Source organism: Myiozetetes cayanensis, unplaced genomic scaffold (genome assembly GCF_022539395.1).
Source record: "Myiozetetes cayanensis isolate MyiCay16 unplaced genomic scaffold, myiCay2020 scf14, whole genome shotgun sequence".
NCBI classification, from domain to species: domain Eukaryota; kingdom Metazoa; phylum Chordata; class Aves; order Passeriformes; family Tyrannidae; genus Myiozetetes; species Myiozetetes cayanensis.
In genome coordinates, this window is record NW_026087048.1 from 7,265,740 (window position 1) to 7,283,464 (window position 17,725).

Below are 17,725 nucleotides of genomic sequence, written 5' to 3' on the forward strand. Positions count from 1 at the left end.
AAAATCAGCAGCAGTCTCAGGTTTAGTCTGTGATTTCCTGTTTCTCCCATGAGGAGCCTGGTCTTTTAAAGCACTTCAGGGCATGTGAGTACTTGCTGAATTTATGTACTTGGCTAGATCAGGGTTTGGTGCTGCTGCAGTGCTGGTTTTTAGGCAGACTGCTGGTGTAGCTGTGTTTCTGTCTGATACCTTGCCCTAATTTGGAAACAATTGTCTGTCTTAATTTTCTGTTAAGAGCAGATTTTTTGTGTTTTTTTTCCTTCTGAATGCTCAGAATGAGTCACCTAATCATCTTAAGTGTGTTTTAGTGGCTGTGGATGAAGTAAATTACAAAAATGAAGGATGAGGAGGGAAATGCAGGTGTACAATATGCCCTCAGACTTGCCTCTGGGAAATACTGCCTAGGCCTATCAAGCAAAATGTGTTCAGATCAAGTGAAATCTCTGGACTTGAGACAGGCAAATGGAAAATGGTGGTCAGGGCTATAGGTTGGGATGATCCCCTTCTGGATCATGTTCTTTTTCCTTCCAGCTCTCTTTCTTTTATTGCAACTTGGACCTGGCGGGTGTCAGTGGCAGGTTTTGCTACCTGTGTGCTCCTTTTTGACCTGTTGTTGCTTGGCTTCATTGGTTCTGTTCCTGTGCTGCCAGAAGGGACACAGGTGTGTGCACAGCTCTTCAAATCATGGAGCTTCTCCCCCTTACTTCCTTCAAGACAAGATGGTTTCCTTCAAAGGAAAGGGCAGTTCCTTCCAAACGTGCCTCTGTGGCTTGGATAGTCATTTCAGGAGAGGTTCTTCCTGGAATGGCAAATAAAATATTTCCATCCCTCTTGCAAAGTGCTGCAGCGTCTGTGCATTAACTGAGGGAACAGCAAGCTTTTACCCTCAAAATTTAAGGGGTTTTTTCTTATCAGTGTTTCTTGCCTTCAGTACTCAGCCCACAGAGAAGAATTGTGTTCCAGTAATTGCTGTATATCTGGGCATTTCACTGCTCTGTGAGGAAGGAATTGTGGAAATGGAGACCAGTCTTGGCATTCAAGCTCTCGTGGTGCATGCAGACTGCTGCTGAGAGGGTGGGCTCCTAGATCATAGTTCCTAAGCCTGTGCTGAGCATCTAAAATCAAATACTTGGGATTAACAGTAGTAAAATTAGTAAAATGATGCTGATTAATTTATAATTAGAAGTTATTTTAAAACTGTGTAACCTCCAAGTGTAAATGAAACAATGTTAAAGAATTTTTAGAGTGGCAGTTCAGCAAAGTTATTTGGTCCTTGAAAGAACACGCTATTCCTCTTGACTGTTAATAAACAAAGTGTTAATTGTGATGTGATTTTGTAAGAGAAACTAGTACCAACTGCACTGTTTTTCTCCCTGGAAGCACCACTTGCTTGCTTGTGATCAGCAAAGTAATTTCTCTAGAAAAAAACATTCTCCCATTCTAATTTCAGTAGTTTTTTCAACTTTCCCTGCTTTTTTTCCCTTTCCCTGGACACTTCTCTTCTTGCCCTTCTTTCACCATTATCCCTGAGCACCCAGAGGTTTTGGTCCATTCTGATATTATTAGATGCATTGTATTTAATGCCTTGGCCATTAGATAGTATCATCTGCTCAGAGCTGCTCCTCTGTGACTTTCTGGAAACATTTTTCATTTAAAGCTGCCTTAGGCTCAGGTAACAAAACAAAACCACGTCAGATAATGGATTTTAAAGATTCATCTGAAATGTACCTGCCGCCCTCTGCTGCCAGTTTAGTGCAGTGCACTGGGTTGAGACTGCTGACACACAAGTTGCTTTTTGGGCAACAAGGGGCCAGTACAGAGTATTTTAGCAGCTCATGCCCAGCTTGTCTAACAGACTTTGCCACAGATGTGGAAGAAAACTGAAACACTGAATAGATTTGACCACAAAGTGGGTGGGAGTACCTCATGGAGGAGGTGTTCCCAGAAAGGTTGTGGAGGTGCCTGCCGTGTATTCTGTGTTGTTAAATACGGAATTGGCACCACAGCAGACAGGGTATGTTTGGTTATAATTAATTCTTCTCCTTTTCTATTCAGGAATAAAAGGGATCCCCCAGCCCTCAGCTTTTATACCTACTGCTGAAAGTAATTCCTTTCAACCACAAGTGAAAACTCTGCCATCTCCTGTTGATGCCAAGCAGCAGCTGCAGCGTAAGATCCAGAAGAAGCAGCAGGAACAGAAGCTGCAGTCTCCTTTGCCAGGAGAGTCTCCAGCAAAGAAAACTGAAGGCGCCACGACCAACGGTGTGACCAGTATATCTAATGGAAGTCCTGCCATTCTGTCTCCTCCACCTATTGGCATTGTTGTGGCAGCTGTCCCCAGCCCCATTCCGGTAATGCTCTCCAGCAGCTCTCTAGAGAAACCACCCCATGAAAAGGTTGTACGTTGACAGTAACTAAGCAGTGGTGTCAGAGGGGTAGAAGAACAGTTTCTGTTCAAAGGCGTGGGTCCCTTGATGCTTCTGTGTCCTGGCTGTGTTCTACACGAGTCGCAGGATTGATACGGAGGCAGCAGAGTTCTGGTCACATAGCAAAGGCCAGGTTTGTCTTTGAAGTTGTTGTGACAGGGGGATTTAAGCTAGCCTTGAGATGAAGTTAAACCAGATGAGAGAGCTGACACCAGTTGTGTGAGTCACTGAGGTCTTAATATGGACTCTAAATGGGCCTTTCATTGGCCCGCTGCATTTCTTGACAGCTACTATTTGATTTTTGAGTGAATGTCTGTAGTACAGAACGTTTTTGTCTTTCGGCCATAAAAAAACTGGGTTGGGCAGTGGGGAAAGGTTGGTTGTTTTTAAGATGTTCACTGTGCTGTTGATTTCCATAGGTAAGCCAGTTTTTCTGCCTGATAGTTTGTATTTAACTCACTTTTGAAACCTTAGCAATGAGTAGTGTTTTGAACACATCCTTTCCTCTTTAGCCTTTGTATGTCTGTCTTTTTGTGGTGAGGGATTGGATGAGAATGACCATTTTATTACAGAAGAGCAGACCAGTGTGTAGACCAGTACACTGTGCCTTAAAAATAGAGGTTGCATATTTACCAATCCTTAAGCAGACAAGTAGAAATTGTCTTGTATATAGTAGAAGAGCTTGTTTTGTTTCAAACTTACATTCACTGGCTTTGGTGTATTGAGCTGTGTGGTCCTTCACCTTTGAATTGCTTGGGGCCGAGGTGGTCTGTGGGCTTTGGGGACTTGTTGCTTCAATGGCTCACCTGTTCTTTTTCTCTCTGTGCAGGTGCCAAGGACCAGGCAGTTGGTAACGTCTCCGAGTCCTATGGGATCGTCTGATAGCAAGGTCCTGCCACTCAACGTCCAGGTGGTCACTCAGCACATGCAATCAGTCAAGCAGCCACCAAAGACTCCCCAGAACGTTCCCGCCAGCCCCGTCGGGGACCGCTCTGCCCGGCATCGCTACCCGCAGATCCTGCCGAAGCCAGCGAACACCAGTGCTCTCACCATCCGCTCTCCCACCACGGTGCTCTTCACCAGTAGCCCAATCAAGACTGTTGTGCCAGCTCCACACGTGAACTCCTTAAACGTGGTGAAGATGACAGCAATATCTCTTGCCCCCAGCAGCAGCAGTGTGCCCGTCAAACAGACGCCTTCAGTCAGCAGTAGTGCAGGAGCAGCGGAAGAAGGGAGGACTGGCCCTCAGATCAAAAACGGGTCTGTGGTTTCACTTCAGTCTCCAGGATCCAAGCCTAGTACTGCTGCAGCTGCGCCTGCAGTCAAGATCAAAATGGAACCGGAAGCATTGCTGGATGAGAACTCAGTACAGGGCCAAGAGAGTTCTGATGTGTCCAAATCCATAAAGGCAACCCCTGACCTGCCTCCCGCACAGCTAATAAATTTTGAGGTTGCAACCTTGAAGGTTTCAACCGATGATGTCATGGAGGCAAAACCAGGTAAGGGCTGTGATGAGGGAGCTGAAGAAGCAGGGACCAAATATAAAACACAGTCTAATGAGATCACACCAGTTTCTTCAGCAGGCAATAATCAAAGCACTCTTAAGCTCGCAGTTGCCAGTCAAAACTTGTCCAGCACCAGCATCAGTTCACCTCCTTCTGGTGAGTCTATGATTAAAGATAAAACATGCACTAAAAGTCCAAGAAAGAGACAACCTTCCACACTTCAGGATTCCCAGGTACCACCTGTAAAGAAACCACTAGTGGAGCAGTTTTCAGCTGGTAATGCTGTGGAGAGTCAAAAAGCAAACAGTGTTAAGAAGGCCCTGAAGGTTGGATCGTTAGCTAACAGTGACAGTGCAGCAACACTTGCTCAAGTCCCCAGCACGGTACCCGTGACGGTACCTGTGCCTGCTGCAGCAAACTTAGCAACAGACCTTGCTTTGAGCACCAATTTAAATACCAGTGATCCTACTTTAGAACAGCAGCTTGCATCAGCATCATCTCCAGATATAAAAGTAAAATTGGAAGGAAACTTGTTTATCATAGAAAATGATTCAAAATCTGATGGCAGCTTTAACCCAAATACGTGGCACCATATCACCAAAACCTCTGACTTTGCATCTGTGAATTGTGATCAGCAGCAAGATATCAGTGTTATGACTATGGCTGGGCACTCTGGCTCTAGTGACTTGCAGGAATCTGCGTGGGAGCCGGTGCACTGTGATGGGATACAGCAGGATGTGTACAGCCAGCAGCTACAGAGCCAGATCCAGGACTCCTTGAGTCAAATACAAGCACAGTCTTCAAATCAGTTACCTCTGCAGTCTGAGCTGAAAGAGTTCGAGCATACAGTCCCTCAGTCAAATGAAAACTTCTTTTCATTTGATGATGACCTTACCCAGGACAGCATTGTGGAGGAGCTGGTGCTCATGGAGGAGCAGATGTCCATGAATAATTCCCATCCTTACAGTGGTTGTCTCGGAATGGCAATTCAGAGTCAGACTGCAGCTCAAGGAGCTCCGGTGTCATCTCACCCAAGCAGCACGCACTTTTACCATTCGATCCACAACAACAGCACTCCAATTCACACTCCCACTCCCACCCCCACCCCCACTCCCACCCCCACTCCGACTCCAACACCCACCTCTGAAATGATTGCTGGATCTCAGAACATGTCGAGAGAGAGCCCTTGTTCAAGGCTGGCTCAGACGACTCCCGTGGACAGTGCTCTAGGGAGCAGCCGGCACACGCCCATTGGCACACCACACTCAAACTGCAGCAGCAGCGTCCCTCCCAGTCCTGTGGAATGCCGAAACCCGTTTGCATTTACTCCCATCAGCTCCAGCATGGCTTACCACGATGCCAGCATTATATCAAGCAGCCCTGTGAAGCCAATGCAGCGGCCTATGGCGACTCATCCCGACAAGACCAAGCTGGAGTGGATGAACAACGGCTACAGCGGTGTGAGCAATTCCTCGGTTGCCAACCACGGCATCCTCACGAGCTACCAGGAGCTGGTGGAAGATCGCTTCAGGAAACCTCACGCCTTCGCCGTCCCCGGCCAGTCCTACCAGTCCCAGCCGCGCCACCACGACACTCACTTCGGCCGCGTGACTCCGGTGTCACCTGTGCAGCACCAGGCGGCCCCTGCCAGCAGCACCACTAAGCAGGAGGGCTTTGCTGTGCCTGCTCCTTTGGACAACAAAGGAACCGGTTCCTCCCTCAACAACAGCCTGAGATGCCGGAGCGTGAGCCCTGCTGTCCATCGGCAGCGCAATCTCAGCGGAAGCACTGTTTACCCTGTGTCAAATATACCACGCTCCAATATGACACCCTTTGGAAGTCCAGTAACTCCTGAAGTTCACAATGTATTTGCTAATATCCATGCAGACACCAGTGCCAATAACCTAGCACAGAGAAGCCAGTCAGTCCCCTTGACTGTGATGATGCAGACGGCCTTCCCGTCTCTTCAGAAACAAACAAACACTAAAAAAATAACAAACGTGTTGTTAAACAAACTTGATTCTGATAGCGATGATGCAGTGAGAGGTTTGGGAATGAACAACATGCCCTCAAATTACACAGCCAGGATGAATCTCACTCAGATTTTGGAGACATCCGCCGCTTTTCCTAGTGCCAACCCACAAAGTATGATCAATTCCAGCACTTCAGTTTATGAATTCCAAACACCAAATTACCTCACAAAAAACAGCAGCACCGATCAGATCAGTTTTTCTTCTGGAGATAACCAAGCACAATCAGACATCGGAGAGCAGCAATTAGATTTTAGCAGCACTGTAAAAGACCTTTTAGGGGAGGACAGTCTGCCAACAAACCAGCAGCTGGTGAATCAGGTGGCATCAGATCTCAATAACGTTGCATCTGTCTTTCCCAGCGACATCAGGTTGTCTTCCGAGCTCTCAGGCAGCATTAACGATCTGAACACTTTAGACACAAATCTACTGTTTGATCCAGGTCGTCAGCAGGGACAAGACGATGATGCTACACTGGAGGAATTAAAAAATGACCCCTTGTTTCAACAAATCTGCAATGAATCCATTAACTCAATGACTCCATCAGGTTTTGAGTGGATGGAGAGTAAGGATCATCCTGCTGTTGAAATGTTGGGTTAATCTTGTTTTATAGTATGTATGTAGCACACTGTATCTAAAAGACAGACGTATTGTATTTGTCTTAATGGAAGTGCCTCCCGCAGCAGAAACACTTGCTATGTATTATGGCATTTTAAAAAAAAGTTTGCTGTACCTGTTGCTCATTCTTCAGCAAGGAAAAGGCAGTCTTAACCAATTTTAAACAAATCTCTGAAGGTGAGGGGCTATCAAAGAGCCAGTATTAAAATTTGAAGTTTATAGTGTTTCCCATTCAACATTTCTTGTTTTAGTAAATAAAGAAGTGGTTAATGGCCAGCCAGCAATGACAGCTCTGGTTGATGCTCTGGGAGGGTTTTAAGTCGAGCTCTTTAGTAGGCTTTCCATACCTTGACCTGGTGGTTACTTCTTAGTAGATGATCCTTACTGACCTTTGTTGATCAGGTTTGAAATGCAGGGTGCCTGCAGGTAGGTGGGGGTGGGGAGTGGGTACAAGTGGACCAGGTGACTTGCAGATGCCTCCTCATTGTGTAGCTGTCTGGAGCACTGCTCAGTGGTGAACTGGGGGAATTCTCTGTAGCACTGGTGCCATTGGCATCTCTAGTAAAACACAGAGATGGGAAAAGCTAACAGGGATGATCAAGGAGAAAAGAAAGATGCACTAAATTTTTTTATTTAAGAGAAATAAATCTATGTAGTTATTTTAGCCATTAATATTCATGACATACTTGATATTCTAGCTCTTACGTCAGTGGTTTTATATTAGGTAAAATTCATGTGAAAAGATTTTAAGCACTGAGATTTAGTCTAGGCCTAACACCCTATTTTAAAGTGATAGGTACTGTTTATCAGTGCTAGAGAAGGAACATATTTTCCCTCTTTTTTTAAGAAAGAGCTGCTGGAGCTCATTAAAATATTGTTTTTAAAGATTCATTTTTTCATGTTTGCTCTTTCCTCACCTAGTGGAGGGCGTAGGAAGATGTTATTTTCTCTGTATTTCAGTAGGTTGGGCCTTTTTGTCCTTCTTGCTCACTGTCTTTCTCTCAAACAAAAGATTATTAAAATATTAGAAAATGTGGTTGATCTAAAAATATTTCATACAGAGCCATAATACTGCCAGGCACTTTACAGATACACAGTAAGACGTGATTTTTCTTTCGGTAAAACTTCTTTTAAAAGTGCTTACTGTTTTAGAAGCCTGAACTCCACTTTCAAAAGTGATTTGACAGGGTTGGTGAATCTAATTAATTTTTTTTTCAAGTCCTTAGCTACCCCTCTGGAAAATGAGAATTAGACTTCTGCCTCACTAGTTCACTTGAACCAAAAAAGACCTTTTATTTTATCAGCATGGCATGGATCTCTCTAATGATCCAAAGAGAGAGGTGCTTAACTAGCCATGGCCTTGATGCTGGAAAGAGGAGATGCAGAGGCAGGTTTTTACAAAAAAAGTGGTGCACTGAGTGTGCTACAATACCATCCCTTGAGAAGAAAACTGAGCAGGAAAAATTTTCCTCATTTGCTTTACTTTGAAGGAGTAATCATGAATTTGTGAAGGGGAGGTTCAGTAACCCCCCCCTAGATTTCCTTAAGGGAATGATGTTCATATTTTTCATGTGATTAGTGTTTTTCTTCAAGTGTCTTAGTGGTCTTCTGTTTCTGAAGTCTTTGCAAATGACTTGAGATCCCAGTACTGGTCAGTTTTTTTGGCGGTGCTGATTCAACCTGTGCTGCTGCACTGGCACTGGAGGTGCTCTTGCTCTTACCCCAGTTCATCACCAGTCCGTGGCCTCTTCTGCAGGGACAAACAGTTGTGCCAAGCTATAGCACCTTATGGGGGCCTGATTTCACTGTGTTTGCATCAGAAGTTTTGCCACTTCATCAGAAACAATCTCGGAGAGTTCCGATCCCTCCTGGAAGTGAGGGGATGTGTGATAGTGTGGGTTGCTTTAACACCAAGTGACTCTTTTAAGTTTTGTTAAAGAAATGGGGAGGAGACTGAAAGCTGCATGGTAGCCTTCTGCTTGTTATCCTGCCAGGTGTCTGTCAGTAAGACTTGAACCATTTTTTCTTGTAGACTGAAGTTGCTGAAGGCAGGGCTTGAGTCCTGGACCTGCCCATGGCCTTTTGCCGGAGATGTGCTGAACATCCTCTCGCCCTGGTTGAGAGGATGGGTCTGAGAGACACTCAGCACCTTTTTGTTTGTTTCCTGACCCTGTGTGAAGTGCCAGCACTACTGTGAATAGGTGAAGCCTACTCTGCTGGAGGTGGGGAGGGTCCCTTCCAGCTCAGCAGATTCTCTGATTCTGTGACTGAGCCCAGCGCTGTGGGGAGAAGCTGCACAGGCGCTGCTCAGCCGTGTGCTCAGCCCCACCCTGGCTCCCCAACACGGAGACAGGTGGGCATGGGGCAAGTAGGGTTTTGCCCAACTACTCGTTTTTTACGGAGATTTCTCAGAAAAGCAAGAGTAGATTTAAAAGCTGATGCGTTCTAAATTATGCAGCCATCACCAAAGGTTTTTAAAAGTGCGTTTAAAATTATTTTTAAATACGAGCATTACATTGGGCCTAACGTGACTTAATTAGCAGAAATACTCTATAATCAGTGGATTTAAAGCAAAATTATGTTTAGTTCAAGAAAGAATAAATTCTGTAAGAATTGTTTCAAGTAAAATCCAAGGCACAGTCACAGCTTTGTACATTGGTATGTATCATTCTAGAGATGTTTGTGTGTTGGTGTTAGAATTACTGTTAGGTCCCTGTACTTAGTGCTAGTTAGTTCTTTACAATACATTGAGACAGAGCACTACTGCACACCAAAGTATGCAATACCCAAAGGAAAATTCTGTGATTCTAACAAATGGAAGCCTGTCTTTGTCAGATACTCCAAAACTAAGAATTTGAGACAGTTCTGACCCCTTGTTTACATTATTGGCTTCCTACTAACATGAGAATAAATTATTTTGATAGCAGTTTTTGCTAAAGTATACAAACTAGTGAATTTGTACCCTGTGTACAGTATTGCAGCAAACACTTTAAATTTGGTTGCTTGGTTAGTCCAGCAAACTTTCTGGGTTCATATATTGCACTAAAATTCTGTTGAACCTGTGGCAGGCACATTCCTTAGGATAAATGCAACAAATACGGCCCACAGATTAAAAAAAAAGGCAAAACAAAAAAAAAACCTTTTTAATGTGTTTCATTATTAAAAGGCAAAATGTCATTAAAAGTGACAGGTGAAATTGTCTTATGTAGCAATGTGCATTGATCTCAATGAGATATTTCTATTTTTGATTCTCTTACATGAGAATATTGCAGCAGGAAAAATTAAGTTTAGTTTGCTTCACCATGTTAATACATGATCACAAAACGTGCATGAGTGTTAATGACTTAATCTTGTACAGTACTAGATATATTCCTGTAACCACTTTTATTTTTTTTATTCTTTTGCTGTATTGAAGCTGGTTCAGTGTTAACCAGGTGAGCATAGTTATTCACAAGTTATTTACTTTTTTATGTTAACTAATTCAGCTTAGTTATTGTTGAATATGTTCCTTTCTTGGATTATTTTTTATTGTTCTGGTGTTGAAAAACATTTTTGCATCATTTTATCATGATAAGAATTCATGAAGTAAATAATTTGCAAATAATTGCAATAAGCACTGACTTCTGAACTGAAAAGAAGGAAAGCATTTCTTGTGCAGTGCATCCGAGGTTCATATAATAGTCTTGTACTATACTGTGCTTTATTTACTGCACCGTAAGGAAAGAAAAACCCCTGTTCCACATTTTCATTTAGTGCAGGAAATCCAGTTTCTCCCCTCTTCCCCAGTGTTTTGTTGTCTGTTGTACTGCTGAAACTACAGTAGTTGAATATTGCAGTAGCATTTCAGTTATTTTTTTTATTGAAAGTGCTCAAAAATTGTTTTTTAAATGTTTTCAAAAACAATAAAAACATTTTATATTAAAATTATTTCTGGAGTTTTTTCTTTACATGGAAAACGTGCTTTAAGGCTGACCTAAAATACACAACTTTCTATTTTGTGTGACAACAGATTGAGAGCTGCCCAGTTAAACCAACTGCCCACCGTTGCTGAGCCAAGTCTCACGCTTAAAGCTGAGCATGAAGGTGAATCTTCCTCCCTGGGGTGCCTTGGTCAGTCTGTCTTAGAGTCCAGGTGTTGGTTTCATGCCTGGGTGGTGGCTCTTGCTCTTGGGACACAACAACCACTTGCTGGTGTTGCCTGGTTTTGCTTTCCCATACTAGTAAGGCATTCTTAAAATACAGTGTTCCAGCGTGGCTTGGCTTGCTGACATAAAGGGGAAAATCTCCGTGTTGATCTGTGGAGTCCTTTGTTTGGACTGTAAAACTGTATGTGAACCCAGCACTGCTGCCAGCACAGCCTGTGTGGATGGAATTTTCCAGTGATGAAAAAGCATTGCCACAGAGCAGAAACTGGCTACGAGAAAATGGGTGAGGATAAATATTCAGGTTTTCATGCCAAAAAGATAGCACTGGTTAACAGATTACATCCCAGACTACAGAGGTGCTGAGATGAGCTGGCAGATTTGATGGTGGCACAAAATCACTTGAATTCATCAACAAAGAAAAAGAATTCTCAGGGAGACATGAGACAATATAAATGAAAGAGAATCAGACATTGATTGGGAGGAAATGCTATTAATACATCTCACTGGATTCTAAATTAACATGCTTTACAAAGAGTTCTCAGTGAAAAATTCAGAAACACAATTTCTACATGTTCCACAGTCACAAAAAATGCAAATTAAAAACTCCCAAGGAATGAGATGGAATATAATATAGGAGATATAAAAGGCTGTATTAGAAATTGGTTGTTCATCTGAAGTAATAACAGGTTTTAATTGGAACCTCCCAGCTGCAGACTAGGAAGAACTCGCCTTAATGGTTAATAAAAAGAGTCAAAAGAGAAAAAAAATCTGTAGATGGGAATGTCCTAACAGGAAAGACTTAAGAAGGTAGGAATGTTGGAACTAAAGGCTTCAAAATGTTCAATTCATGAGCTTTGTAGGTTTCAGAAGATTAGATGCTTACCTGCTTAATAAAGACATCCAGAGTAAATTCTAAACAATTACTTTGAAATATTTTTACATCTCTGGAAATACAAATCTGTATGTGTGAATGCAACTGGTACTCTGGTAACAGAATTGCACTTGTAATGTGAGAGGGGTCCTTGTAGTCTCTGGCAATTGATACCACTGTTCTCCAGAGAAAGAAGCCCTGCGTTATTAGGTGGTTGCAGGGTAAACTGCCTCTCTGAAGGTTTTCTGCTAGACCCAAGAACTGGAAGCTCTATCTGAAGCTGGAGCATGGGAGGCGGTACAGGGAGCTGGGTCGAGACACCTCCAGAGGTCCCTTAAACCTCACTTTGGCAGCATGTGCAGCAAGGCTGGAGGGTTGAGTAAACCTCACTGGATCTGACTGTGTAGCATGGCTGCTCTCATTCAGGTAAAGTTAAAGCATAATGTTTGATTACTATCAAATTCATTTGACAGCAAACTTGTAATTATCTGATGTGTTAGGTCAGAGTTAACCAATGCTTGGATCTTGCTACCCTCCTCCCTCTCTTAAAAATGGTACAAGTTAAGCTTGGATAAGGAGACAAAATAGAAAAAGAATGTATAGTGAGGCTTACAAATTGTGGAGAACCTCTGGAAAGTGATTCCAAACTTAAGGAACAAGCAGTAACCTGACTGTATGCTTACGGTTTTTCTGTACTGGGGATCCACAAACAGTTAACAATTACCCTGCATGTGCCCAGGCCTGTGCTGTTCCTGTCTTGTGTTGTGTTGTGTTTATCCCCTCAGCTGCAGGGAAACCTTGGCCAGGTAACCAAACCAGAGGAGCCTGCAGGCAGCTCCCACTCTCTGCCAGCAGTGGTGCCACTGGTGTGTCCCTGCCTTTATCTGAAAATGCAGCAAGAAGTTCTCAAGTGAACATCCTTTCTGCTTGAGCTTTGAAGTGATGAGCAGAGTTGTTTTTGTAAGAAAATGCTGTAATAAATGAGTAAAATGGGTGACCCATTCCACAGGCAATATCTGCCTGTAGCTCAGAGGCCCATTCCGTGCTGCACAGCTGGGGGATCTGAAGGGATGTCAGACTGTCTACACTGTCCTCTCATTCTTCGTACTGCTCACTCTAGCAAAGGGCATTTTAGGCATTATTTCACAAAACCTGAGCACCTTTGTTACTGCTGTTAGAACAAACCAGCACCTCCTAGTGCACAGTTAACATTACCTGTTGAAATTGCAGATCTCTTTTGCTCTTCCTACTCAGCTTGGTAAAAAAGGAGAAAAGGGTGAAATATAAACTAAGTAAGGCCAGATCAGTTAAGTCAGAGGTGAACTGAGGTCATGGAAAAATTTGTTTAGAAAGCATTTAGTGCTAAAAAGACAGCAGTTTCATTCAGATTACAGTGTTTAAATACCCCAAGTAAAAGACCACCTTGATACGATGCAGAATACATAACCAAGTGATAATAGTTTCTGATAGCCCCCAACATTCCTGCTATGTGCTTTGGATACGTAGGAGATATCCTACTAGTGATGTAAATACTCAGATGTATTGGAACATTTGCATATCTATTGTCATGCCTCCTCCTGAGTCTCTTCTTCCTCCTGAGTCTCTTCTTCCTGGGCCTGCCTACCCGTTTCTATATCTGGTAGTACCTCAGCTCTGAAATCATTAAAAAGGTCCATTTTTGTCCCTGTGGCTCATCTTTTCTCTGCTGTCAGTTTCCTTTTAAATAACCTGCTTTTCTGTGGATGATGGTAAGTTATGTATCACTGGAAGTTTGCCTATCCACACTACCTATTTAGGTGATGCCTGTTAGAATAAAATGTTCAGTGGATCTCAAGCTGCTGTTTCAGATGATGTTAGCAGTATGCTACTAATCCAAAGCACATGCTGTTGTGTATGTAGGGAGGGGCTGACTCAAATGTTAAAACTGTACTTGAAAAAATGGCCCAAGGATGGAAATGAGCCTCAGGAGCTTGTGAGAAGGCTGCATTTTAACCTAGTTGCACATACAAGGGGCTACTTTTGGTAGAAATATTTTTAAAGTAGTATAGAGATCATACCAGATAATCTGAGCTTGGTTTTTGAAACCTTCATATATATTAAAGTTAGGAAAAAGAAGATGCATAGGAAGCTGAAAGCACATTTCCATTTCTTCTGGGGCTTATAGCCTTGTTATGTGGGTTGATGCCCACTTAGTAACTTGTTGGTAGTGGATTTTTGTGAACTGACCTGGCTGCTGCTGGGGCTGAGTCCATCTGTAGCCTCAGGTTTTTGAAGCACAGTGTGGAGGAGGATGGGAACCAAGAGAAGTGATCCTTAGTTCTGTTTTCCCTGATTCTATTTCAAATTGCTTTGAAAAATTAGAACCATCTCTCCTGCTACATATGTAGAGATGAGTTCCTGTGTCCAAGAGGTCCTGCTCAGAGGTTCTTGGTTCTTGTACCAATGGCATAACTAAAATCTGCTCTGACAAGAATTACCAACACTGGGGCCTAAAGTGGCTGTCTCTGCAAAAGCAGGACAGTGCTCACTGATAAGGAATTGCTAGAGACCTGTTATGCTGCACACAACTTTATATTAGTGCTTTAGGAATTATCTGATGTTACCTTTTTTATCAGTAACATTTACAAAAGGTAGCTGTATAATAACAGGAGGATATTTGCATTTCCCTTTGTTTGGCAGAGGTAATAATCTAATCACTAATAAGTATCCTTTTACAGCCCTACATCCTTGACAGTCATCCTGTTTATTAGGAATACTTTCTATGCCAGCCAGACCTGAAGATGTGTGGACACTTCTTGGATGGTGTGCTATTAAGTGTGGTTTGGCCTTATCAGTAATTAATTCCCAGTGACAACAATTTCAAGATCACTGCAAGCCGATCAATGGACCAAAGATAACACACTGGGAATCTGTGTGCTCAAAAGTATTTGAATATTAAGGAAAACTCAGAAGTAATTCAAACTAACTAATAACAAACATCAGTTTCCTAATGAAATAAGAGAGAAATACTGTAAGAAGGAGCATCTTGTGTGAAAATGAGATGTGGAAAGATGGGAGTGCCTGAGTGATGCTCCAAGTCAGAGAAGTAGCTTCCACTGGTCTTTATTGATGTTTTAGGCACTGGCAAAAAGCAAGAAGCAGGTACTACTTCATACACATATGGAGAATGATAATCTCAAGGTATTTAAAGAAGAAAAGCCCAATTGTGTCATTCCAGGAAAGATCTTACTTCTGTAACATTGTGATGGGTTGAGCTGTTAGCAAAAATATCCACAATTACCGTGTTAACCATGGGATCACTGGTGGATAATTAATCTGGGAACAGCATGACAGCAGTTGACAGGAGCTCAGCACCTCTGGGTTTCTGTTCTGGCAGCTCTCCTCCCCCTCAAGCTGAAAATAGGGAAAGAAAGATGACATCTGAGTGGTGGTGATTCAGACAAGTGTTTACCACTTCATTCAAATGCATATGCAAAAAATGAGTGTGACTTTCCACCTCCACTTCAGCTGATCTTCTTACTATGCAAGTTTGCTCATCAAGACAGAGATATTTCCAAAAGAAATTGCTTGTAAACTATAATACCAGTCCCAGAAATAAGGAAAAAACTGTTTTTTATATCTTCCCCTTCTCACAGCTTTCCTTTGTGAGAGCTGGAAAGCTCAGCAGCTTTCCTGGGAGACAGGGACTAGGGAGCTGGCCCAGGGCAGGTGTTAATGCCTTGGGAACACAGATCCTCACTTGGAGAGCAGTGTTAAATTTTGTCTGCAGTTTGCCCTGAAAAGAAGCTTCTTGAGTGGAGAAATTCTGATGCACATCTGGTCTGTCCCTGGGTGATGGTCACACCTCGCTGTCATCCTGCAGGGACAGGTAGAGCTGCAGGGTTTGAGGCAGCTGGAGGCAGTGGCGTGGCTGCGGGCAATGCACAAAGCACACATATCCAAACAGAAGATGTGTTGCTTTTCAGGGAAAGAAGAAAAGTTGAGGAAAACAGAAGCTGTGACCTTGGAGAACTGAGAATGAAAAGGAGCAGGAAGGGGCTGGTGAAAACTTGTGTGTGAGCTAACCCAGCCCAGTTGCAATGCAAGATGGCTCAGGTGGCTTTTACCAGACTGAAGTTCTTGCTTCCAAAAGTTAAGCCTTCATCTTTGTCTCAGTTTTGCATCTTCTTATCATGGCGTTTGAAATCTAGTCCTAAGCACAGGATCTAGCACGTGTTTGGACATAACAGTAGAGCCAAGAAGAGTGTTAAGTCTTGGGCTCTTAACTATTACTCTCATTAGTGAGTCATTGTCATGATAGTAGAGAAATTCAGATTATTTGGCTACCAATAGGTGTTTACTCCTCTTAGTCATAGCAATGACTCACTAGAAATACAAATTTTTTCCATTAATTCACCATTGTACCCAGTTTTCCATTTACCTGTCACTGTGACATTGTGAAGGCTTCACAACATTTTCAATTGTATGACTCAGTAGAACAAAAGACAATAGGACAAAAATCTGTTTCTGCCATTTGCATCCATTTTTTGTTTAATTGCAGTTAAAATGACTTGTGATTCCTCTTGTTTAAAGGAAGACCAGTGAAGATAATGTATCCAATTAGATTTATAATCCTCTGTAGCAAAAGTGTATCCTATATTTAATAACATAAACCATCCTTTGATGTCACTTGATATCTTAGCTTTTGTCACTTAACCATGACTATAGTTAATATATATTCTTAAACTAAAAATTATGATGATAACTCTTTGGAATTCTGAAACAAATCTCCATAATTTCCTCCTTTAAGAACAAACATGGCTTTGGGTTTTTTTCAAAGTATTATGGTGTATGGATTCTCTTTGGCCTAAAAAGCATCTGTGATAACGACACAAACCAAATACTGGAAATGTATAGAAAATTCAAATCACAAATTGGGTCTAACAGGATGAATGCCAAAAGCTAAGAGATGGAAAATATTTTTAAAGTTTGTAAATTTTTGATCTTACATGAGACTGAAGGTTAATTTAGATGGCAAGAGAAGTCAAATTTCTTTGTTATCAGATGGGAACTCACAATTGGAATGGAGTAATGAGATAAAATATTAATAGTTTTTAATGGTCTGGCTATACAAAGTGTTCCATTGCACTCAGATGATCCAAATGCAGGTTATTCTCTGCAACTAGAAATCAATTGTTTGCTTTCAGAGGAGCTGTTTTCCACTAGTAGTTTGTAATGGTATAAGACCATAAAATATTAAATGGTGCAGATAGATATCTAACACAAGAATGGAATGTTTGTTAACAAATGGGTTGTGCTTTATGTTCCTCTGGTTTTAAGTAAAAGAATAATTTAAAATTATTCTGAGTGAATTGTTAGAAATCTTGCTGGAATATTGAAAGTAACTATTGATCCCACTGAAAATGCACACAGACCTTACCTTACTATATGGAAGCCTCTGGGTAAGAAACCCAGAAACACAAATTCTGTCTTTCAGGCCTGTTCATAGCAGGTCATGTATTTATGGATTTGGGCACTGAGTGTGTTGTAACTCCTGTTCTGGACAGTCAGTGATCTTTCCACACAAAAAATGAGTCAGTGCTGTGTTATACTCCGCTACTTAAAAATCGCAATATAACAAATTCATTATGTCAGTGTCCTGTTGTATGTCTCAAAAGGGCATTATTTTAAATTTCAAAGTTATTGAAATGGCACATTAGTTGGACTTTAATGAGTTCTGATGTCTCACAAAAAAAGCACAATAAGTAATGTGCTAATAAAATATTGACACACAAAACCTTTGTTAAACAAGACTTCAGGATGCTTCCGTACAGCAAAGATAAGACTGTGCAGAGGCTAGTTACAATAATCTGTAGTAAGAGATTTATAGGGAGAAATAAAACACTATCTTTTATTTGACTAACCAATACAATCCTGAAAAAAAACTAACAAAAACCCTCAACCATGAGCTTTTGGGGCTTTGATGCTTTCTGTCTGACATAGTTTGTACACTGTAGCAGAGTATGAGAGACAGCACTGCAAACTCAGGTATTGGTGCTTGACAGCCACAAACCCACATGCTTTCTCTAGCAAGCTGTAAGAACAATTTTCCAATCATTGTTGTGCTCAATCCCAGAAACAACTGGACCTA

The 17,725-nt window shown here is 42.1% G+C and overlaps 1 protein-coding gene across 1 annotated transcript in view; it reads left to right on the plus strand.

Annotated features, from left to right (window-relative positions):
* The window catches only part of RFX7 (regulatory factor X7), a 50,975-nt gene extending 40,471 nt beyond the window's left edge, over positions 1-10,504 (plus strand). The window contains exons 8-9 of the mRNA XM_050309963.1: positions 2,056-2,351; positions 3,256-10,504. Of these exons, the coding sequence (XP_050165920.1) occupies positions 2,056-2,351; positions 3,256-6,561 (3,602 nt within the window). The 3' untranslated portion in view covers positions 6,562-10,504. The remainder of the gene's footprint in view (positions 1-2,055; positions 2,352-3,255) is intronic.
* The last annotated feature ends 7,221 nt before the right edge of the window (positions 10,505-17,725 follow it).